Raw genomic sequence first — 25,639 nt, 5'->3', positions numbered from 1 at the left:
TAACTAAGATTCAACCTTTGAAAGCGAAGTTTTCAGTTCTATGTTTTTAACTCGAGGGTTTTGTGTTGGACAGAGCAATTCTATCACAGCTGTCGGTGCCAAAAACGCGAGTCTCCAACACAAGGACGAACACTTCCACTGCCGTAGTCGGCGCAGCTTCGCTCGAGTGATCTCAATTGAAAAAACAACGACAAGCTATACAATTTCCCTTGCTTTCTTTTTAAAGTAAGTGTAACCTACTGGCATCTAAGGTTGTACTTGAAACAATGAGATTTTTAAACGTGCTTTTTAAAGGAAATAAAACAAGAGGAAAGAAAAAATCTTGAAAGGTCTTTGTCCTAGCAAAGAAAGCGTTACTGCAAAAAATAGCGATAAGGTTAGAATTAGAAATACTGAATATGCGAAGTAAACTTTGGCCATAAATACAAACAAAGAAAAGGCTATCATCCTGGCTGGATGAAAGAAAAACTACAGCAAAACCCAGGAAGTGCCGAGAGATAGCTCTAAGAAAACCAACTAGAAGGAGAGGCTTAGAGCCCAGTCACTCAAGATTTAGTACCAAAAACGCTACGATAAATAATCAAATAAGGAATCAGGAGCGGGAGTACCAAAAATTAAGAAAACAAAGTATGAATGGGCGGAATTAAATTATAATACTTGGTGGCTTTTACAATGGTTAAACCTCAAAGTGGGTGTGGCCATTGTTCCGCCCATTCATACTTCGTGTTCTACATTGAACAATGATCCAATTGTAAATGTAAATTAAGTTTTATCAGTAGTTAATCCTTGCATACTCCACAAATTTAAAATTTTCAAAAATCATTAGGATTAATACTATTATTTCGGCACACTTCTTGCCAGTTATAACGTTTCACATTAGCAAAGTATGATTATTGGAACTTCCTGTCTCACTTCCAATATTAAACAGCTCCCTTGCGATGTTAGAGCCACGTAGCTTGATTGCTGAAACAAAGTTCACAACAAAGAACTTCAGTTATAAGCACTGTTCATGTAGTTTGAACAATTAACAAGTTACAAAAAAGCACACGAAGGAATGGATGGAAGGAACGATGGCCACACCCACTTTGAGGTTGCGTAGCGTTAAAAATCACCACGTGTTGTATCATTATTCCACCCATTCCTACCTTGTTTCTTTACTCTTTTGGTGTTCCAATTCCTACTTTCTAATTTTTATCTAGATGTGTTGTCACCATTGTTTTAATACTAAATCACAATAGAATGCGAATTGTAGAATGTGTTCTGCTATACGTAGTTACAATTTAATCTTAAACAAAAACTCATATCGGATTTTGTTTAAGTTTGAATTTAAATGTGTATTTTTAAAATCAGAACACAGAAGCTGTCAAAGTAACTAAAAAAATGTGTCAATAATCTATAATGTTTGTTATCAGTTTTCCTATTACGATTAACTGCTTACTTTTTCTTTATGATGAAAATAATAAGTTAACTACGTGGTGAAACTTTGTAGAATGGACGACAATTGTCTGCTTCGATGGATGTCTTATCGCAAGCGTTTTCTGCTCTCTTGATTAGACATTGGAATATTCCACGTTTTATCGAGGTTGAATGATAGGACTGGTGGGTTTTCGTTTTTCGTTTAAACTCGACATTTCCATTAAATATTTAATAGTTGTCTTTTCTGGAGTAATAGAAGTGTTAACTTGTTTACACCCCTTAAAGTAATAACGAAAAATACTGGCCATTGTTGTGCTTACAGGTTAGTTTATTACAATGGATAAGAGAGAGAAAAATAAAAAGAAACACCAGATGAATTTCACCTTTAATGTGACATAATCAAATACTTAGCAAAATAGTATAGACATTTAAGTACATGCATAACATTGAGATATTATAAGTATAAACCTACTCCGTACGTTTTATTTATTAAAAGTTTGTATTCCCTTACCAAAATGGCTTCTTTTGTTTTATGTTTATTAACATTAGGTTCTCAAGAAATAACTTTAAAAGATGTTATTTCCATTACACTACTCTGTTTTTGAATTTTAAATTTTGTAGAGTGTATACCTCTAACATTTACACTAAGTGAATTTATTGTTAAGGCAACTAAAACCTTTTTACAATTGATAGCACTTTTGCAATAGGAAAAAAATATTTTGGAAACAGACAGTCCCTCCATGATAAGAATATATTACAGAATAAACCTACACAAGAAATATTAACAGTATTTACAAATGAAAAACAAGAGAGAAGAATGAAAGGAAACTAATACAAGAAGCAGTAAACTATCAAACTATGTTTATTTCATTCATCAGTTTTGTGACATCTATAAGATCTTCTTCAGTTTTCTCCTTTTTTAGAGTTTTCATGAGTTTGAAGAGTTTCTGTTTAACAGTATTGTCTCTTATTTTGATATCTCTGGAAAGGAACCCATAAACTACTTCATTCACTTCATCTGGAATTTTCTTGCTATAGACAGATTTGAACACTGAATTCAACACAGAAAGGACATTCTTCTTGAAAGATTCGTTACGGCACACCAAGTTGAACATAGCTAAACCTGAAATCGCAAACCACATGATACAAAAATGGATTTAAATAATATGAAAATTCTAACTTTGTAATTAATGCATAAAATTATTTAGAACACACATCAATAAAAAACACATGCTTTGAGATGTGTAAAATGTTTTATGGTCCAAGCTCAGATAAAAAAAATTTAAATGTATTATCTTATTATCATTTTAGTTAATACAACATTTCATTTGTTGTAATTTCAACTCACTTACCAGAAGCATACATTACTACGTTCATTACATTTGGATATGCAAGGTAAATATATTTTTTTAAATACTTGTAAAAATTACTTTAGAACATTTATACCATTCCTTTTTATTAATGGTCTGTTCTTTTGAATTAGATCAGCACATGGAAATACCAATCTAACAAATAACTCTACTTTGCACATTGTAACTTGTAGATAATAAATCTATCTTTACTACTTAATACACATTACAGATGCTTCATTCCTGTATTTGGATGCTTTTACTTCCACGTAATAGCGAAAATAAACCATGGAAATATTTTTGTTATTGTACAGTGTTACTTCTAGGTAATGCGAGGATTTATAATAAATTTGTAAATAAAAACATACGAATAAGCTGTTTATCTTTCCTTTTATTATGAAGCATAAGAACCCTGCAAAATACATATATATTATATTACTTTTAATTGTACATTTCTTAATGATTTTCACATATATAAATATTAATGAGAGAGTAAAAGATCATATATATTTATATTCATACTCAGAAACAGTTAAAAGTTACTTTTGAAGCTCCTGTTATCACAGGAAGGAAAAAAAAAGATTCAATGACACCTAAGATTGAAATTAGCTCTACAGTTTTGTCACTTTTCAATTGAGACATATTTCATATTGTTGGCACTGAAACTTTAAAATGATACATTTGAAAGTGCACTCTTCTACTGATCTGCATTTAACAAAATAAATAGAAGTTCCAAATTTCTCGAGTTACACACTTTACTATAAAAACATCTGCCCCAAAACACCTAATAATGCATCAGAGCTCACCGAGCCTTTTGGGTAGCACTGATTAGATTTAGGAAAATGGTTCACCCTATAATGAAATCATTTTCCCCCCTTAAATGTTGTTGGAACCAATCATTTGGGGTGTTTGTGTCTTTCAGCTAACTCCATACCAACATATATCCATTAAACAAAGATAATAAAAAGCAGAGGTGAATGGTGACTTTTCTGAACATACATAGAAAAAAAATACTCACCTGCAGGGGCTACAATGGTAGATATCTTTTGAAGAATATCTGGTGTAACAAAACTAGCAGGTGGGCAATTCAACCCCTCACTAGTATCTTTACTGTCAACATCTAGGAGGACAGCATCATAGTGTTTTCCTGTATTCAAAATCATGTAGTCTGTGAATTTATGAAAACTTTCACTAGGAATAAACAAGTCATAGAGCTATGAAAACAAAACTGTATAACAAATGGTTAATAATTTGTATTTTTTAAAACCTTGTAAGTGTTAAAATGAAAATTATCCCTTAACAAAAATCTGTTTAGTAGGCATAACATGGCATTGTTCATTTCTATAATAATATGAATTCTGAATTAATGCATTTGCTCCCATACAATTCACTGGTGAGTCATGTTCCATTTTCTTTTTAAAGGGCCACTTACTGGCTGGGACACAACTGCTACATATACACTCTTTCTAAAAAAAGGTAATTGTAAAATGACTAGTGATATCCTGAAAAGTATTGGTAAAATAGGCTTGGGAGTCAATGTATTACAGACTTGTTCCATTTTACGTAACAATGTTGTTACACATTTTTCTTACACTTGTTACACAGAAAGTTATCTGTGATAAAAGTTCATCTTTCCCAGTCACAGATAATATAACAGCTCATCTTTATAATACATACAGACATGAGAGGTTTATTTACCAATTTTGTTGTTAATTAGACAAGCTAAAGGCAGCATGCTTTTATTTTGCTACTAAATTAGTGGACTTTAATCCATCCATATGATACTGCTGTTAAATCTCTGTTCTAATTTTATAATCAAATTTGGAAAACTGTAACCTGCTGATATTTATGAACAAATTTGTACACTGAAGTTTTGTTGCATTACTGATAGTGTCAACTAATAACTCCATCCAATCCCAGGAACTTCATTCATAATTTATTTACATCCAGCTTCAGAAAAGTCATTCAGTCTTGTGTATAAAGTAATGTATTAACATGTGTCTAACTCCACTATTCTATAAGATAATTTTTCATATTAATATATGAAAAGTAACTTGTTCTCTAAACAATGTGCACACAGTGAGCTAACAGATAGGCCACACATGTGAACATCCTCAGTTTGGAACTGTGGACCAGACAATGGTAAGTAAGTGATAGCACACATTGTCAGAAGTGGCTACACTTAAACACACAGAAGTGATGGTGTACCTTACAACACATCCAAAAGATAACAGTAATACATATTGAACCTGAAACCTTCAGATTTATAGTCTGATACATTAACAATGTGGCTATACTTAGGCCAAAACAGTTAATTACAGAAGAAGAAAATCTAACCAGTTAGAATGTTTGTTGTGAGTTCATTAAGGTATGCATATTTTGATGCCTTGTAATACTTTTGAAAGACATGTTCATATTTTAGTATTACTAAAACATTTTTGACATAAAAACTAGAAAAAAATGTTTGAAATTTCCTTCACACACATGGAATTATAAGTGATGAATGATAACAATAACTTTCAGTTTATTGAACTAGTTTAAGTACTTCAGGTTTGGTTGTTGGTCTGTACTTTCAATTAAGTGTCCCAACTTATTTTCTATCCCAATCAACTGTTCTTATTCTAGTCCCTATGTTTGTTTTCGATGGCCAAGACAATTCAACAATACAACACGAACACAGATTATTCCATATGTATTATGTAATGTTGGTAAGGTTACTTTATCTTATAAATAACCTGATCTGTTCTAGAACATTGACCTATCTTTATAATGCATTCAGATACTCATGTTAATAACTCAAGTTTTAAAAAAATTACTGTTTAAAAATGCTAGCCTTATTTAAGTAATTCCACTACATATTTATTACCTGTAGTAGTTTTTTAGATAATTCAGATAATAGTAATTTATCCTTTTTTATGCTCATGTGTAAATCTACACCATTTAATTACAGTTCTACTTAATATTTTTCCTTAAAGACTAACAAAAGTAGACCTATTGCTATAACTCCTACAACTATGGATTTTCATGTTAACAATTACCAACCTAGTGCATTTAAAAGATGGAGTTAATTTTTAATTTGGTAATTGATACTTTTCCACTAAAATTATTGCTTTGTTAAAATAACAAGTAATAGTTTTTTGCCATAAGGTAACCTGACAAATATAAGAAAATAAAGATAACATATGCAGGGATCATGTCAGCAGTACAACACTTGAAAATGTAGTTTTTTAGAAGTAATGTAACACCTGAAATGTCTCCTGCCTAGCATCTGAGGGATAAACACATTTGTAGACACATGTGGGATACCAGATATCTAAAGATTCTGCTTTCTCATGTGTATTAATGTAATATTTCTGTGTTTATTTTCTATTAATATTCAATTTTTATGCCTATAATCCTAAAACTGTTATCTTTAGAACTTTCAGTGTATTGTATGATATATATTTTTATTTTTTCCATTATATGTGTAAGAATTACTTCCATGTTACTTTAACCTTTCTTAAACTTCAGTAGTTGTGACGCATTTCAAGTATTCTAGGTACAAGTCAATGAGGATGGACATCGACAAGGGAGAGAATGTAAAACAAATTGTATAAACTGTTCCAGGTTTTCCTGTGTCTATTAGTTAGCTGAAAATCAGAAGCCTTGTGGATATCTGTAAATATAATATGATAAAATCACCATAACAATATAACAAAAACAAGTTTTATTTAATGACATTTTGAGCAGTTGCTTTTTGTGCAGTTTAACACAACAGGATAATAGCTTTTAAAACACAATAAAACTTAGTAAAGTCTTTGGAATGGATAAGCCAGTTTTATGCTCATTTAATGTTAATTTACTTTGTTTTTATTTAAAGTAATTTTATTTATAGAATTCACCTTCCAAGATTGTGTACATTTCAGTAGTTCTGAAAATTGTGTCATTTCCATAATGATAACAAATTTAAGAAGTTTTTCAACATAAGTACAAGTTAAGTTTTTGCATTGTTGACTGTTTAGAAGATATACATATTTTCATTTATTAGTTGCCTATTTCATATGTATTGTATACACTTTTCCAAATAAGCTTAAAATTTGTGATGAAAATCAAGTCAACAGTGTATGTTTTCCTTTTAATTATTCCAAACAATATGGTATTGTTTTAAATATTCACAAGTATGTTCATGAAAATGTTTAAGCCTTAAATATTGTATTTATAATTATATTTTAACATGGTACCTCATACTTACATCAACGCATCAACATTTAAATAACATTAAAACAAGATTCCCTTGGTTGGTTACAAAGCACTTGAGTAACCGTATGGTTATAGATGTAACATTTAAGGTTCCAACATTGTCATAAACATATAAACATGTAAAACAATACAAAATAGTTTGGAATAATTTTAACATGGTAATTGAGCCTGCAAGTGTCTTTTTACACTAAACCAAATGGATTAAGTAATAATAAATAATTTTATTTGTCATGCAAGTTCATACAAATGAGCCTTGTATTCTGGATATTCTTCAAGTAGCTTAAATCTAAAGTCTAACAACATTAAAATTTAAATAATGTCAACTTATGTTGTAAAATACAAATGTTTAATAATTACAACTTTATCTTGCAAGCATTTAATGAATAAGAAGAAAAACAGCAAATTTGTTTATCTCTATGTCAAAGTTACTATGACTATCTGCCACTGTCCCTAGCTTTCAACTGCTAATCGAGTAGTAATAGAATTTACCATTACATTATAATGCCTCCACAACTGAAAGGATGAGAATGTTTAGTGTTAGGGTTCAATCTTGGGTTTTGGAGATAAGAATTCAGGTTGCTTTTTTTGTTTTCTTAATAAGATGCTTGAAAACTTTTCACAATGCATTAAATGACAAACATTTGTAATATAAACCAAACCAACAGTTCTTGTTATACCTGTCTTAGAAATACAGTGCTGTTATTTTCCCATTTACACAATGCAGGACTCTGCAATAAATGTAACCTCTGGCCATTCATCATTAAAGTGCCATTTGCCTTGCAATTGTGAATGAATTTAAAGAAATAAATATACAGCTAAGTAAACTTTATTAAAAAGCAACAGCAACTTTAGTCAACACCTCTAACAAGGCAATGAGCCAATCTAAAAGCACAATTAGTGCACAAAACTGAGTTAGGTCATATGTAGAATACTTGTAGGGTCAGGGTATTGAAAATGGAGAATACAACAGGTAAGTAAAAAAGAAAAAATATATCAAATTAGAAACATTTCCATGGATTTCCACAATCCTACATTAAAATACCAATATTCCAGGACTACCTTTTGTCAAAGTCTTCTTTCAGGAGTTTCCAGGTTTATATGCAACAGTGCAAACTGTATAAACATTGTATGGATTAAAACAGAGAAAACACCTTAATTTCTAGAAACTAAAAAGTAGGTAAAATTATTATAAAAACTTAGCAGAAATTTTCTCTTCACATAGGGTACTTTACAAAAGTGTTAGGACAATAGGATATTTTGGTCGTCATTCAATTTTATGAGACCATGTACATGCTGTTAGAGAAAGTAAATTTCAATATTATGATAATGCTTCACTGATTCCTGTTGACCATTGAATGAACATCTTGATCAAATTTAGGGTCTGGAATAAGAATCATAGTACCTCAGGCAGTATATGTAAAAGAAATTAAGTTAATAGCACTCCATAATTAAACCTTGATTAAAAAACAACAACAATGATGAACACTATATATCATACTATGTCTCAAAAACATGTATTGTCAAAACAAAAGAGAGTTTGCATGAAATCTCTATGTGATGCTGGTTGGACTCTCTGACAAATTGCTGTAAACTTGAAATGCTCCCCAAACACTATTAAGTGACAGTGACTGTGACTAATAAATCTGAAAATAGGAAAGGAAGAGGCAGAACACTTAATCTCAATGAAACTGATGTTAAATATCTTTGTTACACAGCTTTGAGACAGAAGAAAGATTGCCAATGATCTCAAGCATGAGATAAATGACCAATACAAATGACAGAAAAGTGTCCTGATCTACAGCATCAAGAAGACTTAACGAGAATGGAACATTTTGGTTGTGTGGCAGTTAAACAACTGTTGTTTCAATCTCCAAATATCGTCAAAATATTGAAATTTGCTAAAACTGGACTGTTGATCAGTGTAAAGTGTGTTATGGATGGATGAGTTCAAGTTTGAAATATTTGGTTCAATGTATAGGTTTGTGTGTTTGGTGGAAGAAAGGTGAAAGATACTCACCTCAATGTATAGCACCTACTATGAAACATGGGGGAGGTAGGTGATAGTTTAAGGATGTTCTTCTGCTGATGCAACAGAAGATACTTTCAAAATAGATGAAATAATGGACCAGCACAAGTACCATCAGATGTTGATGTATCATGGTGTACCCAATGGTTTTCATATTATTGGTAAATGATTCTACTATCAAGAAGCTAGAGACCCCCAAACACTCATTCAACCTGTGCAGAAATTACTTACTTCAGAAAGATACTGTTGAAGTCATTAAAATGGCACAATAAAATTCCAAAGGACACTTTGATTAAATATGTTACAACAATGTCTGAAATACTGAATGAAGTTATTAAAGCAAATAAGGGACACACAAAATATTTACTGTTTGTTCAACTCAAGCAGTTCCATGGAGTTTAAGTTGTAACAAGTACAAAGATTAATAAACTGTTGATGTTTCACCCATGATTTGCTTTCCACTGTTCTTTGAAAAAGTAATATTGTCTGAATAATATTGCACAGTATTGTATTTTAAACACAGTCTGGTACAATTTCCAGAAACAAACTGAATCAACTCATGATGATAACTTTGTTGGGAGCTAAATAAAATGGACAATTGCTACAAATACTAAAAGAGAAGGAAAACTGAAAGCTCCTATCATATTCTTGAAATTGTTTTGCTTGGCAACACTGTCACAGTTCTCTTATTTTTAATAAAATATTCCTAGTATACCTTCTTCTGCTTTCCTATTGATGACATCAATCCCATCAGCAACCTCAACAAAAAGCCTGTTATCAGCCTTCAGACCAAACCATTCTGTAGCAACAGACACTACAGCTGGATCTAGTTCCACTGAGTCAATGGACACCTGAAAACAAAAAAACAATTCTATACATAGAGTAATGTTAAGGACATGGGTATGAAGGATTTCTGTATTGAAAATGTAACAAGTACACCATTGTGTTTTAGTTGATCATAGTAAAAAAACATTTTAAGTTTAATCAGAATTATACTTCTTCAATAGAAGAACATTTTATTTATTTATTTATTAATTAGAGTATGTCCATGTGTGGATTTAAGGTGTTTTAGTTTGTTCTATTTCGTATCTCAAGGTTCTTGAAAAAGTAACAAAAGCAAATATGAAAAACTTGGTACCATATATATTTAACCTACATTTTACTGAACTTCTAAACAACTGATAGAAATCATGCTAAATTATATAACTGTTATTTAGTTCCTTTTTTCTAAAACATTGGTTTGTAACAGATGTATTTGTTTACTTCACACAAACCAGTTAAAACATCAGAAAATACTGATGATAATTTGATCATCTCAGATATATATACATTTTTAACAGTAAATGTTTTTTCTTCCAATCCTTCCAGATATTAACTCAACAATTCAAATTTAAACAAAACTGATATTCTCATGTTATATTTCTATGACATGAGAATATGAATAATTTAAAACAGTAAGGATGGAGAAACAAGTTAAATATCAGAAAGAATCCTGATAAGGTAAAAAACAATAAAGGTGCAAAAAACTTTGAAACAAAAGGAAGACATGAAGAATTTTACTTAAAGAAAGGAGATGCAGAGCCATATCATCATTGATGGCATCCTGTGGAAGATGCAAGTTTTGCATTCTTCCTCAATAAAATCTCTTCTATCCTTCCTCTTAAAGATGCAAATTTGTGGCCCCTATAGGTTGGTATTCTAAGCAAGTACACTGTTTGTACTACACTTGGTACAGGATTGAGAACAAAAATAATTCTGCATGGTAAAATACATTAATAACCAGTCATTCAACATCATGATTAAGACACTGTTTCATCAACAATTTTATGGAAAATAACACCCTCAACACCTGTGACTATTTAATATGATATTAGAAAGAACTTGTACATGTAACCTGATTTTGAGGGTTGCTATGAAACTGACTTTATGAAGCATTAAATTACTCAGTACTCTAATTATGCTTGAAAGCTATCATAGTGAGATAATAATACTATATTCTATTATCTGAATGATTATGTCTTAGCACATACAACTCTATGAAATATACCATAATGATTAACTGTAGGCATGATTATGTTTTAGGACACATATCTATTTGTTTAGTAGCTCAGAACAGGATAAAGCAAATGAAATTCTGTGAGAAATGTTGAGGGTGATGTACCATATTTTCTGAACTGTGGTATAATAACATTTATTTGGTTAGTTAGTAAAACAGTAGGTTTTCTGTAATAGAGGACGAACTAACTGAAGAAAATATACAAATTAAAATTAAGAGTCCAGAGAAAGCTAAAATGCACAGAGGTTTGATTTCATCATTAGTATTTGTAGTAACTTTAATTTCAAATGTTTTAAATTTATTCTTTATATATAAACAACATATAGAAGAAAAACAATAAGCCTTTCTCTTGTAGTAACTTTTATACATTACAAGTAATCACACAACAAAAACTGATACAGTAAAAATGAACAACACTTCTGATACAAGAAAAAATAAAAACAGAGAATTTAGAAACCTGCATATAGGGACCACAAAATAGTAAGCAATCAAGGCTGGAAATACTGTAGAAATTATTTACTTAAATTACAAATCCTCATTTGTTTCATACTGTTATGAAGACTTACACTTGGAGTCACAACAGGAACATGTAGTTTAGTTAACTACTTTTTTTCAGTATCTGCAGCCTTGTTTACTTACTTTTTTCTAACAATCCATAGTTGCAGGTTTTTAATTCCTAGTATTTTTATTTATCTTGTTTGCCGGCCTTTTTTATGCTCAGCTATGGGCAAAATATTACTTGATATGGCTCATGATGATTTAAAGTAGCTATTAATTATTTGATCATATTAGTTAGAGATGTAAAATGTTAAGCTACAGCTATAGATTTGTTTAAGAATATGCTGAGCATTAACAGTTTCTGTGTAACTAAATTCTATACACATAATGCATAGCAATGGGAAAATATATGCCTAGACTAAGATACAACCCCAAACAAATGCATATAAAATTTGACCAGTACAAAAGTAATCTTTTCAAATGAAACTTATACATTTAATACATTGTTTTAAGTAAATATTTATGTCTTTTAAAGTAATCATTCTATGAAAGTATAATAAAATTTAATATTGGTATTTTTACTTCTTCATTTCCTACATAATAGAGGTTGACTTTAAAGACATCAACTGTATAGTGCACAAAACACTGAATATCTGTGTGTCACGGTCATGTAATGCTCATCTACTATTGGCTGAAAATTCCTGTTTCACCCTGTACTTAAGTTTTTAAAGGAATAGCAGATGTTTGTGAAAATGCCAACTTAAAGGGGTAATTATAACATCTTTTACACTAGAGTTATAATGTTTTTAGTTTATGTAAACTATAAAAGAAAAAATCAACTTTCAATACCTCTAAAACTTCCATGTTACCCCATTTAGTAATCGACAAAAGATTTGGTGTAATATACCAAGACATTTTTGTTGTAGGCTGGCAAGAAAATAATAATAATAATTACAAATTAGCTGTTTTAAACAAATTTTATTTCCTTTGTACATGTGTACTCTTTATATGTGCACATCCCATGGATGATCCGAGGGTTGCAGGTTTGAATCCCCATCACACCAAACATGCTTACCCTTTCAGCCATGGGGGCATTATAATTTAATGGTCAATCCAACTATTTGTTGGTAAAAGAGTAGCCCAAGAGTTGGCAGTGGGTGGAGCTGACTAGCTGTCTTCCCTCTCATCTTACACTGCTAAATTAGGTATCGGCTAGTGCAAATAGCCCTCAAGTAGCTTTACACAAAATTCAAAACAAACCATACCAAACCCATGGATGATTTGAGTGGTTGGTGTTAGAAAACATTCTAGTCTATAGATTCAAGTGCTTGCAGCTACTGCCATCATATTTAGCACAAAGGTTATTTACTTTGTGACTTTTGAGGAAAAGTGTTTGTTTTTAACATTTATAATTGTGAAACAAACTGTTCTTTGACATCAACAAAGACATTTTTCATGCTTATATTGAACGTTTTCTCAGAAATACTTAGTGTAGGGTAGCAGTAGTCACATTACATGACAGTGTTGGAAAGACAGAATGAATTGTAGGTTGCCCCACCCACTACAGTTACAATCAGTACAACCTTAGCAGTTGACAGTGAGAGTTTTATAGTATTATTTGAACTGAATCTTTACTGTTTAAAGCGTTTTTTGAGGGAACATTCTATTAAGGTTTTGTGCAATCCCTTGAGATCCCGTTATGAACCTATGATTCATGATAAAATCATGCTTTTTATCCTAATCTTTGTTATTAGCATATTGTGGACTTCAAATAAAATTCACCATTAGGTCATCACTGAAAGATTTTTGACTCAATATTAGTATTCACTATAGAGGTTGGAATTACATATGTCAAAGTTTATATGAAAAATTGTTTCTCTTCTATTCTACAAATTCAAGTGCATTTCACCTAATACTATCAGTACTCAATACTGCAGATATTTATTGTATACAGAAAACATTTAATGTCAATATATACAAACATATAAACAATTAGAAAACTACACAGGGTTCTGTTTTAAGGATGGTAGAACAGTGCAAGCAAGTCTAACTATAACAACCTAATATGCATAGTTAAACAGACAGTAAGCACAAATGTTTAGGTATCTAATTATACATAGACACATCAAGAAATATCAATGAACTTGACATATCACAAACGAACCTTTAGCAAGTTGAAAGTGGCACAAGAAAATCAATTGCAATAATTCAATGGAAAAAAAATTCAATTAACAGGGTAAAAACATATTACAACAGGCAAACAAGTTATTATGTGGTGCAACCTGAAGGATTATACAGGAAAAGATAAGCATAATGTGTCTTGAATACTCCTCTATTATGACAAATTCCTTCTCAGAACATCCAATTAATCTACAATATGACATGATAAAGAGAAATTTCTCCTTAGATGTTATATATATTTATATATGAAGACTCTTTAACCCACACTACCACTGTATATTTAAATACACTGTTTATGCTTGTAAATAAGGTTGCATACATAAAAAAATCATGATTTATCACAGATAAATTTAAGGTAATATTAATCACCCATTAAAACAAGTTTCATTTCAGACTGCTGAAATGCTCAAAACGCATTGAGCTGTCAAAACAACATGTATATTACTGTCAAACAAAATACTGTTACACACTTGAAAGTATTATGTACACTGAATACCTTTGATTTTGATACTAGTAGAAGTCCTTCCACAACAAAAAATAAGATCAACTTTATTATGATACTGAACAAGAATTAGTATAAAAAATATTTTACTTGATATGATGCATGTGAAATATGTTGTCCTAAGATTTATGAGTCATTAATTTAGATCAAAGTAAACTTTATATTAATGTCTTTTTGTCACACATAAGAGCATTAACTCATCAGCCATGACACAGTTGTAGAAACAGTGGCAGGAAAAAACGTGTTTATATCCTTAAAAACTGAAGGATTTTATACTCTAGTCACGATAATGGCTGAAGATTGTTGGAGAGCTTGCAATGCATTACTTCGAACATAAAAATGTTATTAAACCTGGCCACATAACAAAGAAACTAGTATAAGTAGAAGAGAAAACCACTAGTCACATTCACACTGTGATTGAAAAACAAAATGAATTAAACTCATGTGAAAATATAAATATATCAGGTAAAGGTACAATAAAATGACTACTTACGACAAGCTGCAAACAAATCTGTTAAGTATGTGTCCTAAGAAGTTTTTCAACAGGGTTATAGTTTGTTAAAATTTTTGAAAAACTATTCACCTGAAAGCTACCTGCACTAACCATATCTAATTTTAAAGTGACACAATAGAAGGATGAGAGCTAGTCAATGTCACCTACAACCTTCAGCTAATTCAATCAAATTATGTAATTTGACCATCACTTATATTAATGGCCCCAAAGCATGAAACATGATTTTCTTCAAGAGCGATGCACTAACAATGAATCAAGACATGAACCAATGAATCTGGAATTCATAGTCATACACAATAATGACTGAAGTAAGCTTGCCTCCTCAACTAATAATTATAGGAATTAAGAAAACCATGACTAGTTGTTTCTCTGCTAGAGACAACTGAAAAAACAGAAAATTAAATTATATATATCATAATCAAGTGACTTTATGAAATCTAGAACAGAAACAACTAGAAACCTTAACAATGAAATAAAAAAAATCCTGCTTCAACCTTCCACTTACATCAGGATAATCGATATTCTAATTTTTAGTGGAACAGTTAAGGTTATGGAAAATATTACCAACATGCAATTTTCTATTCCTAAGTATTTTAAGATTAATGGATTTATACAAAAATAAAACAAGAAATTTGCAGATTTACAGGAAGATCACACAATTAACTGTTATGAAAGAGTCAGAAAAAAGGACCAACAAGTAGATTTAATAAAATCTCAACATCTTAAACATTTAAATAACTGACTATCCTTTCAAAGCAAAAAATAGAATTATGGTTAAAAAGTGTGGTTTAATGTATATCAAATACAAATCCAACCAGTAAAAGTATTTGTCCATCTGACCATGACAGCCAACCAATCCTAAATGAAGAGGGTTGTATCATTTAGGCAATGAAATTCAATGACAAGTAATTAGCTCAAGGTAATAAAATATGTAAGAACATAATAAAGATGAAAAGAGTTATATTGTTAAGTATATAAAATTTAGAGATCAAAGTTTACTTATACCCATGATAGTATTAATTTGTTTATGTACTTACAGATAGAATTGTTGTTTAAACTTGGAAAACATTAATTTATAACCCATGAAATTGAAAGCAGATTGATAAAACAAAGTACAACTCAGTGTTATACTACCTTTATTTAATAATCAATTGTAAGTTACATTTCTTATAATTTCAAGCAAACAGATATAACATTTAAGTATTCCTGGTAAATATATTACTGTGATATACTACTTGCAAAAAATTACACAGGTATTTAATAACATTACTGGTATATACCATATACCTACTAGGTATCATATAACAATTTTATTAGGCAATGCATGGATGTGAAATTGAGTTTAAGATGGTTTCAAAAAATTACATCATTAAACCTGTATATAAAATAACCAATATGCAAAAAAAAGGTGTGTCTATAATCAATTTATACAATAACCTAATACCCACAAGGGAAACAACATATGATAAATGTTATTTTATACATGTATAGACATTGTTCCTTGAGCTGATCTGATAGAAAATTAAATATTTTTCCATTAAGCCATCAATTTAAAGAATTTTCTTTGTTCCAGTTTATTAGTTGATATGTTGAACTTTCAGTGATGCTACTCTTGAAAAATAAAAAAAAATCAAGTTGATAATAAAGTAAAAATGTTATGATTAGTTAGATGTAAATGTAAAAGGATGTTTATATATTTGTGACTGCCATAGCTCTTATAGGAAAGCACCTAGAAACCCGAAAGTTTGCACCCATACTAAATGGATTCTGATGATATGTACCTGGGTATTATTTATCTTATTCACATGTGTGAATGCATGCACATTTTTTAAACAAGGTAAGCTAATGAAAAAAAAAACACATAGAAAAGACATGGTTCCTTATATAACTTATAATGGTAACAATGCATTCCAAGAATAACTTTTGGTCATGTTGCTTAGCAGCTAAAATGTATATGTTATATTTTTATGTTAAAATGAGTTCAGATCTCGCATACTATCAACCTATTAACCTGAGTCAAGCCTGGTACTTTTGCTAGTTGGTAAAATAAAGGATTGGTAAATCTATCAATTCAGTAACACTTAAAAACTTCAGCATCACAAACCTACAAAATAAAGATTGTATATAAACAAAGAAACAACAAAACAGATTGAACCTCACCTTTGGAAAATTGTTGTGAATATATGAGACCAACCCTCCTCCTCCTAAGCCAATGACAAGAAGTCTTGTTTCTTGTTCTGAAAATAAAGGTTTGAAATTGTTTTATGCATAGTTTCATCAACCCTTGAAATACTGATATCAGATCTGTATAAACCTTATTAGCTTTTTAAAATATCTATGCAGCATACTGCTTATGTAATCATGACTTAGATGGTTACTGAGATCATAGTAACAAAAATACTATGAATGTTATACTTAGTTCCATTAACTATAACTCATGCTTCACTATGAATTTTACACAGAAAATGAGTGATTTAACCCAGTTGTTTTTGTTATTTCTTTACAATGAGTTCTGTGATAAGCAAAAATGTAAATATGATGAAATATGTGGACAGGGTTGACAGTAAACTTGTTGGTAGGTACATTTTACATAATAAAGATAGTATTTTCACCATATCCCACAAAACAAAAAACCTGATCAATACAAAAGTTAAATACATGTGTAAGTACACTGCTAGAACACACAAACAAATTCTATGCAGGGCTTAATTTAGATTGGTAAAGATGCACAGCAGTTTTTTTGTATATTATAACCAAGAGTAGAGACAATTAATATTTAGTTCCAACTGCATAACAGTGATTTACAACCAAAGCTTCCAGGAAACAAGTTAAACAACAGTATATAAATAAAACAGAAGAATTATATACGATATATAAGTACTCTTACCTCATGTAAACTTTACTAAACCTCAGATCAAGGTAAAAGAAGGTTCACTAAGTTATTGTACAGTACAAAGCTGCCTTTCATATTTCTAGTCAATTTCCAAAATATCAGGAGATTCTGAATGGTTTTCAACAACAGGTATTTTTGATGTCATATTATTGTCATCTAACCTCTTTGTTTTTTATATGGCTGTGTATTAGGCTGCCTTTTAGGTTTGAATCATTTATCAAACAACTTAAAGACAAATTTTCTCTTGGAGGATCAGTTATCAAATTCAAACACACTGTTCTTAAACAGTCTTACAAAAAATTGATCTGTAGCCAGTTTGGACCCAGAGAATGCCCTTTCTACTGTGGCATTAAACACAGAGGATAGAAGTAGAATATCAGTGACATAATGTTAGTTTGTAAAACACTCACACTGACTTGTGAAGAATAGTAGAATAAATTTCATGTCTGTTCAAATGTTTCAAAGTATTAAACCAGTATATTTTAAACTCTACAAATTTCAAATGTAACATTTCTACATCACATTGTTGTTATTTAGTAAGCCACTAAAATGCTCATTACTAAAATACTCAAGTCCATCTTGTGCTTTTCACTATACTTAATAGTTTATTAGAACCTCAAACTTAGGGGAGTCCTGTAACAAAGTGCATAAAGCTCTAACGGTGCATAAATAACATTTTACTCAGTATATGTTCCTTTAAAACTGTCTTTTATTGGTAACTCCAGTCTGCTATTTACCCAGTGTAAACTTATTAACCAAGGATAGTCATTCTTCAAGAGAGCTGATAAACCCTCTTTAAACCAAGCCTGAGCTAAATAATGTAATCATATTAACAGTGTTTATTGTAAGCTTGCATACCTGTAACTGTTAGTGTTATTCCAACCCAGCATTCCTGCATGGTCACTGGCCTATTGATCTACTAGTACATCCAGTATATGACATTTGGTTTCTAAAAAATTCCCACAAAATGTCCATTTACATCAACAATGTCATAAACATTATGTTACACTACTTTCCTGAAATTGTATCATGAGCACAATTCAGCGAGAAGTTGGTCTATAGATGTGTAACATATATAATAAAATACAACAGCTACTTGATGTTTCAAGTACTAGTAGATGTGACTTAAGTATGATCTAGACCTAATCAATGTCTAAATTGGATTTTTTTACAAATACACTAATTAACATATTGCGTAAATATCAGTCCTATATTAATACCTAAAAATCTCAAACATCTAGATTTTGTATCCCAAAACTTTAGATGACACTTTCACACTAAGCCTAGCAAATTGTAGAGGTAGTTAGGAATGTTGGGTTTTCATTAGAAAATTATTATAGAACACCCATCCTTTCAGATGCATTTAAAATAGGTACACAAGTTTTCGATAGGTCTATAGAACACCACTGCAGTAAGAATAAACTCATACAGACCTAGATCTCACTGCTTAGGCCTACTACTTTGTGATTTGTACTTATGTGCACCATTCATTAGCCCAGTCCATTAAATACTGTAATAATAAATAACTAAACAAATTCTAAAAAAAGTATATTGCTACCTCCCCATGGTCAGCGATTTGAAATTATTTAGAATCCCCACTAGTAAACATGCTGTGACAGGACTCCAAAATAAAGAGGAGAGCCTGTACCTAAACCTTCTCTAGAATGTAATCAAAATCAATCTTTTAATATTGAATACATTGATCCCATAATGGTGCAATCCACAGACATACAGTACACAAAGTTAGTTACTAATTTCATTGAAAAATTCAACAATGCACTGAATATTGTAACCACTTACCTGTAACATCATGATCCAAAAATCCTAAGCCTGCAACCATGAATGCATGATGCTGACAAGATAAGAAGCTGGTGTCAATCACAGTTTTGTATAATTTTTTACCTTTCTTTTTCTTCTGTGTTACTGCAACAAATGCAAAAACACAAGACCTTGGTAATATTACACTATCTTTATTACAGGACAAAACAAAAATAAAAACTGTCTGCTTAAAAGGTTAGTATTTAAAAGTTGTTTTTTAATATCATTTATTAAGCACAAGCAAGTGCTTTTGTGTTAACTTCAATTTGAAAAAAATTCAGCTGAATTTTTATAAATTAGAGAGTTGTCTCCTTTCTCATCAGTCATGTATATTATCTCTAGACAAACACATACTGAAACAAACCAGTGTTGGTAGTTAACAAAATAAATAGCATATTACTCATTACATATTTTATTCTTTTCCTATAAAATAAATGTTGTGAATAGTCTATTACGTATATATCAAACTAATTTTAGAACATTCACACACAATTAACCAGATACAAAAAGGAAATGACCTCAGTGACAATAACATTTGTATAAAAGCTATTTTGTGGGCTACTTTCTGAAATTGCTCTTGGCAGTTATTAAATCCTTCCATTACTGGCTGGGTGGAATTCACCCAAATTGTAACTACAAAAGTATCTTTGAGAATAATTATGCTGTGATTTTTGATAATATATGCATATCTTTACAACATTTTACAGATTACTGGAAAACATTACATGACTTTCATTTAAAAATATCAGGTTTTAAACTTATGTACATGTATTAAGATTTTTTTTTAATTAAAGATTTTCTTTCAGAATGTTGACTACTCAACATCAAAGTAATTTTAATTTTAGGATTAGAAACACCTTCATACAACAGAACTTTTTGAATTTCATATGGACAATCTTTAACACAATTATCAATTTATTTTTAAAAAAAAGCTTAATTTTATCCATTATTTTCACTACTGTATCTCTGTATGGGTTGAATTTGAATGACTTTGTAACCTCAGTAAAAAAATTAGGAATATAAATGCTTTTTTTGTCCTAAAATGACTACAGATTATGACAAGTGTTTAGTTTAAACAGCTTACATTTCATAACACTATACATTTATATATATTTATTATTTTATTATAGTGATCTTTCAACTGCAGCTGGCTGATACTACTAATATTTCAATGATGTGGCACACCTGTATTCATATTACCATATCCAAGAATATAAAACTGATCTGTCTTGGCTATGTTTTAATGGACTAGTATTTTGTAAAATACAGTTACATTTCAATTATAACACATTATATATGTATATACATTATTACTATTAACAAGTAAGTTCTTAAACTTATTTTTCATTAAACATAGAACAGTAAGTAAACAGGTATAGCAAACAATTACATATTCTAGTTACAAACTTTGTACTTTTTCCTGCTTGCCATAGGTTGCTAAGCCTTATCAAAACTCACACAGAGGATGTTAAACAAAATATTTTTTTAAGTTCTATATATACATTTTGAAATAATCAAAAATCATAAATTACTATATCAGTACCACAGAATTTCACTATAATTTATCAAACTTAGTAATTAACCTGTATTTGAGTCTACAAAATTTTATGAAATTTCAAACTCATTAAAGCTTCAACTCACCTTTTTGAATAAAAGCTTTAAAAGAACAAGTTTGATGGCTGAATAATTCAGTTATACTCATGAAACCACTAGGGAAGACATTCTGAGTTTTCAATTGGTTATTCTTATGTCAGACAAAAGTAAGAACAAATAAGTGTCTTTTCAAAAATGGAAAGAGGTGGGTAGGATCACTGTGTTCGATTTGTTAGATATAGCAATATCTCAGTGAATAGAAAGTATGTGAGGTTCTCATTTGATATTTTAACTTGTGAATACCAGTAATTTGTGTTTCTAAATCTTAGAAACTATGTACATTGTATTTGAGCATTACAAGCATCTAATTTAAACCAATGCTGCATTCAGCATACCACATGACACACAAACACTGATATTTAGGTGTTTTCTTTTACATATATATATATATTTACTTTTAAATTATGAAATTATATAATGTACAATCAACAATTTCATACCAAACTTATTGACAAACATTCAAAAAACAGTAGTTCAATAAAATTTTGAAAGCAAGTCTACAAATGCAATGACATGGCTTTTGACCCTTGACCATAGACATCATAGAGACAGGGTTAAAGAAATATTTAATATGTTTAGATATTTTATTTACTAAGGATTTAGAGTGGCATTTACTTTGCCTTTAAAAATAAAAAAGCAGTAATGTAGAACTACAACAGAGAAACTAATGAGATGAACTAAAATTGTTTTGTGGAAAGCAACTAATATTATTACTCCCATTAATAGCCTAACATTATAATGCTGGATATAAAAAAACACACATTATTATTGAAGTAAAAAAGATACTTACATAACATGCTACATTGCCTTAAAAAACTAGCTGAACATCAAGATAAAACTTTATTAACTTACTTTGTCTCAGTTTGGCTTCAGACTGAATTACACTTGGATTGTTCAGGAAGATGAGTCTTCGGTACAATTCCCCATCTGCTGAGACATCCTCAACTGAAAATTCTCCACTGTGAATGCTGCAACCACGATAACAAACTTCTCTACACCCAACATCTTCTCCCACAGACAGAAATGGTATCTAATAATTAAATACATTCTAATAAATTTGTTGTTATGAAATACTGATAATAATGTACTTCTTTAAAAACTTTTATGCCATTTTTTTATATTGACTAAATATACAAGAAAATACCTAAAAGTGTAATATTTATGTCAATCACATTATTTTTATTTATGTCTAGCAGAGGCCCATTTTTGAGATTTTTGTTGACCATAATGTGTCATCAGTTAGAAATTGCTAGAAAAGTTTTTTCAATGATGAAGCTGAGATGTTACAAGTAAAAGAACCATTAGCTTTTCACAAGAAAAAAACAATTAAAAACTGCATTTGTCACTAACAAAAACATTTAAAATTACTCATATTTAAATAAAAATCATTCAGTATTTATTTAAATAAACAAAACAACTAAGCTAAATCTCGACAATAGAATCACAAAAAGAAAATTTAATTTTTATAAATGTGTGGGTTGTCAAATTCTCTCACTTCATAAACACCTAAGTACCTCAGCAATTTTTTGGAACCCATACTCAACACAGGGAGGAGTGTGTTATTCTTCTAATATGTTTCAATACCTTTTTTCTGTTCAAAAACGATTTAGGATCATTATTTTTATACATAATTTTAAAGTAATATACAGGGTGTCCATAAATTATTCACCTCATTATAAGTCTTTATAAATTGTCTATTACATGAGCTACCTTAAAACAGTTTGTGGCAATTAATAAGACAAGAAATTTTTGTTTTAATTCAGTAAACTACCACAGTTCAGTCAATAAATTCTGTAAACTTCCATGCAAGCCCCATTAGTAGCATGCAGAACATCAAGGTGGTAGATGATTTCATTCCCAACATTAGAAACATGTTTTGCATGGATGTTCTGCAAAATAAAGAAACATATTTCTTGAGTTGTATTATTAATTGCAACAAACCATTTTAAGATAGCTCATATAATACAGAATCTATAAAGGCCTATAATGGAATGAATAATTTATGGACACCCTGTATATTCATGTTTTACAGTACCTTGCTCTGCACTTTACAATTTCAGGAACTGCTAGTATGATAAATCCTGACCTTGTTCTGTTAGGTCAAATGTTTCTTTTTAAAGATAATTCAAAGAAGTTAAAAATATAGTCAAAAAACACTATTGCTTGACAAACAGCTATATAAAGAAAACATGGAATGAAGAATTTAATGCAGACTTGACATATCTAACAATAATTGAAAACGTTTTATTGTACTTGGAGTTTTGGATCAAGCTGAGGTGGAGCCAATTCCATGACTTTACTTGACAATTCTGCTTTTACGTCCTCTAAATTGCTGTAGCTGTGATTTCTACTTAGATGGACAACAACTAATCGATTAGCATTGGCATTTTGAGCAAGATGCTGTCTTCCTGATGGTGTGCCAAATAACCATTCACTTTCCCTAAAAGAAACAAGTGACAACTTTATATTAATATAGAAAAAAAATATTTCTTAGTCACACATTTGTGATTACACTAATGTTTCTTAGATTCAAGGTCCCAACTTTGATTTCTTTTGCAATAAAATTTGAAAAACTAGAAAAATGATTATTCAGAGAGTAGGAACAGACAAGTTCTTATAATTTCGGATAAAAGTTCAAAAAGTTAAAGTTTTAATAATCTTTTTAAATGTTGTTCCCGAAGACAACCATTTTTGTAGCAGGATATTTTCCTCAATAAACAATTTATGAAAATGTGTTTTCAGCTACACGTTTGTTTGTATTTCTTTCACAAACATTAAGTTTATTTTCATTAAGTTTGAAGATTTTTCAAAATATTTCTCCCAAAGCATTTGCAAACCAGCAATATTATTTTTGATGATTCCTGTTAAGTTGATTGATTGATTGATTGATTTAGTGTTTTATGGCACAAAGCAGCGAGGCTATCTGCGCCAGACATTCGGTAAAAATGTAAAAAAAACAAAAAAAAACTGTAGTAATAGTCATAAATGGAAATGAAGGTAAAACAAAAAAGTATAAAACCATTGTTGACACCTAGTCTACAATGTTAAGATAGAAGGCTTAGTATAAGAAGTTGTAAGGTATTTACTCCAGCAAAAAGGTAATGATCATAACCCGCCAGGAAGACTAACAGGTAAGTTCAAGAACCACCGTCAGTCACCTGAAGTTGGTCTTTCCAGTCCTGGTTCCGGGTTATGTGTCATACCAACCAGTATCAAAATGTTAAAGAATAGAAGTTTTAAAAGAGACATAGCAAAATTGTAACAATGAGTAGCCAAATGTCCAGTAAAAAGATAAAGTCAAGTAAATGGAGTAAAATTTGTAAATGTAAATGAAGGTAAAAACAAAACAGCAATTAAAACAGAAAATGGTGTAAAAACCAATGGTGACATCCAGTCTTCAAAATTGTAAAATATTTACTCTAGCAAAATGGTAATGATCATAACCCGCCAGGAAGACTAACAGGCAAGTTCAAGAACCACCGTCAATCACCTGAAGTTGGCCTTTCCAGTCCTGGTTCGGGTTATGTGTCATAGCAGCTATTATCAAAATGTAAAAGAATAAAAGTTTTAAAAGACACTCCGCAAAATCGTAATAATGAGTAGCCAAATGTTCAGTAAAAAAGATAAAAGTCAAGTAAATGGAGTAATATTTGTAAAAGTAATTGAAGATAAAAGCAAAACAGCAATTAAAAGAGAAAATGGCATAAAAACCAATGTTGACATCCAGTCAACAAAGTTGTAAAGGACTACCTGTAGCAGAATGGTAATGATCATAATCAGTGATGTCGAGAAACCCACTTGTTGAGAAATTTATATGCAAACACGGCTCGTTTGTGTTGAGAAAATATTTTACACAGAAGGTCGAAACGTTGTTCGCTCTTCTATGTAAAATATTTTCTCAACCCAAACGAGCTGTTTTTGCATATAAAGGTAATGATCATAATCTGCCAGGAAGACTAACAGGTAAGTATAAAAACCACCGTCAGTCACCTGAAGTTGGTCTTTCCAGTCCTGGTTACGGGTTATGAGTCAATATGGCCAGTACTAAAAAATAAAGTAGTAAAAGTGTGAAATGATATGCAGCAAAAGTATAATAACAACTCGCCAGGACGACTAACGAGTAGTTCACACGGATAGTTCAAACAGTAGCGTTAGTCACCTGAAGTTAGCCTTTCCAGTCCTGGTGTTGAGTTATTTAATGTTCTGGCCATTGTCCAATGTCAACTTGAATGAGAGATTAAAACTGTAAAAAAGGAACCACAATTAAAAAGGTGTAATGAATAAATATGCAAAACTTAAATGAGATTAAAAAGATTAATGGCCATTAAAAAATTAAAAACATTATCAAGGTGGACAGAGTCACCATCACCAATAACTGTCCAATGTTACAGACTGACCCTGGGAAAAAATATGTTTAAAATATTGCCATCGTTGAGAATTGTAACGATGGCAAGAAAGTAAAACATGGCTGATAGTGATTTGAGTGTTACACAA

At 30.5% G+C, this 25,639-nt stretch overlaps 1 protein-coding gene across 2 annotated transcripts in view; it reads right to left on the bottom strand.

Moving 5' to 3' along the window:
• Positions 1-2,260: 2,260 nt before the first annotated feature.
• Positions 2,261-25,639, bottom strand: part of LOC143251977 (eEF1A lysine and N-terminal methyltransferase) — a 47,009-nt gene continuing 23,630 nt past the window's right edge. For both annotated transcript variants that reach the window (XM_076503412.1, XM_076503413.1), the window contains 7 exons: positions 23,399-23,585; positions 21,998-22,175; positions 19,475-19,597; positions 16,942-17,018; positions 9,746-9,881; positions 3,784-3,912; positions 2,261-2,539 (listed from right to left, as the gene is read on the bottom strand). In XM_076503412.1, coding sequence (XP_076359527.1) covers positions 2,268-2,539; positions 3,784-3,912; positions 9,746-9,881; positions 16,942-17,018; positions 19,475-19,597; positions 21,998-22,175; positions 23,399-23,585 — 1,102 coding nt within the window. In that variant the 3' untranslated portion in view covers positions 2,261-2,267. The remainder of the gene's footprint in view (positions 2,540-3,783; positions 3,913-9,745; positions 9,882-16,941; positions 17,019-19,474; positions 19,598-21,997; positions 22,176-23,398; positions 23,586-25,639) is intronic.

This window comes from Tachypleus tridentatus, chromosome 6 (genome assembly GCF_004210375.1).
Source record: "Tachypleus tridentatus isolate NWPU-2018 chromosome 6, ASM421037v1, whole genome shotgun sequence".
Taxonomy (NCBI): Eukaryota; Metazoa; Arthropoda; class Merostomata; order Xiphosura; family Limulidae; genus Tachypleus; species Tachypleus tridentatus.
Note: the sequence above shows the minus strand (reverse complement) of the source record. Positions and strands in the feature narration are given on the sequence as shown.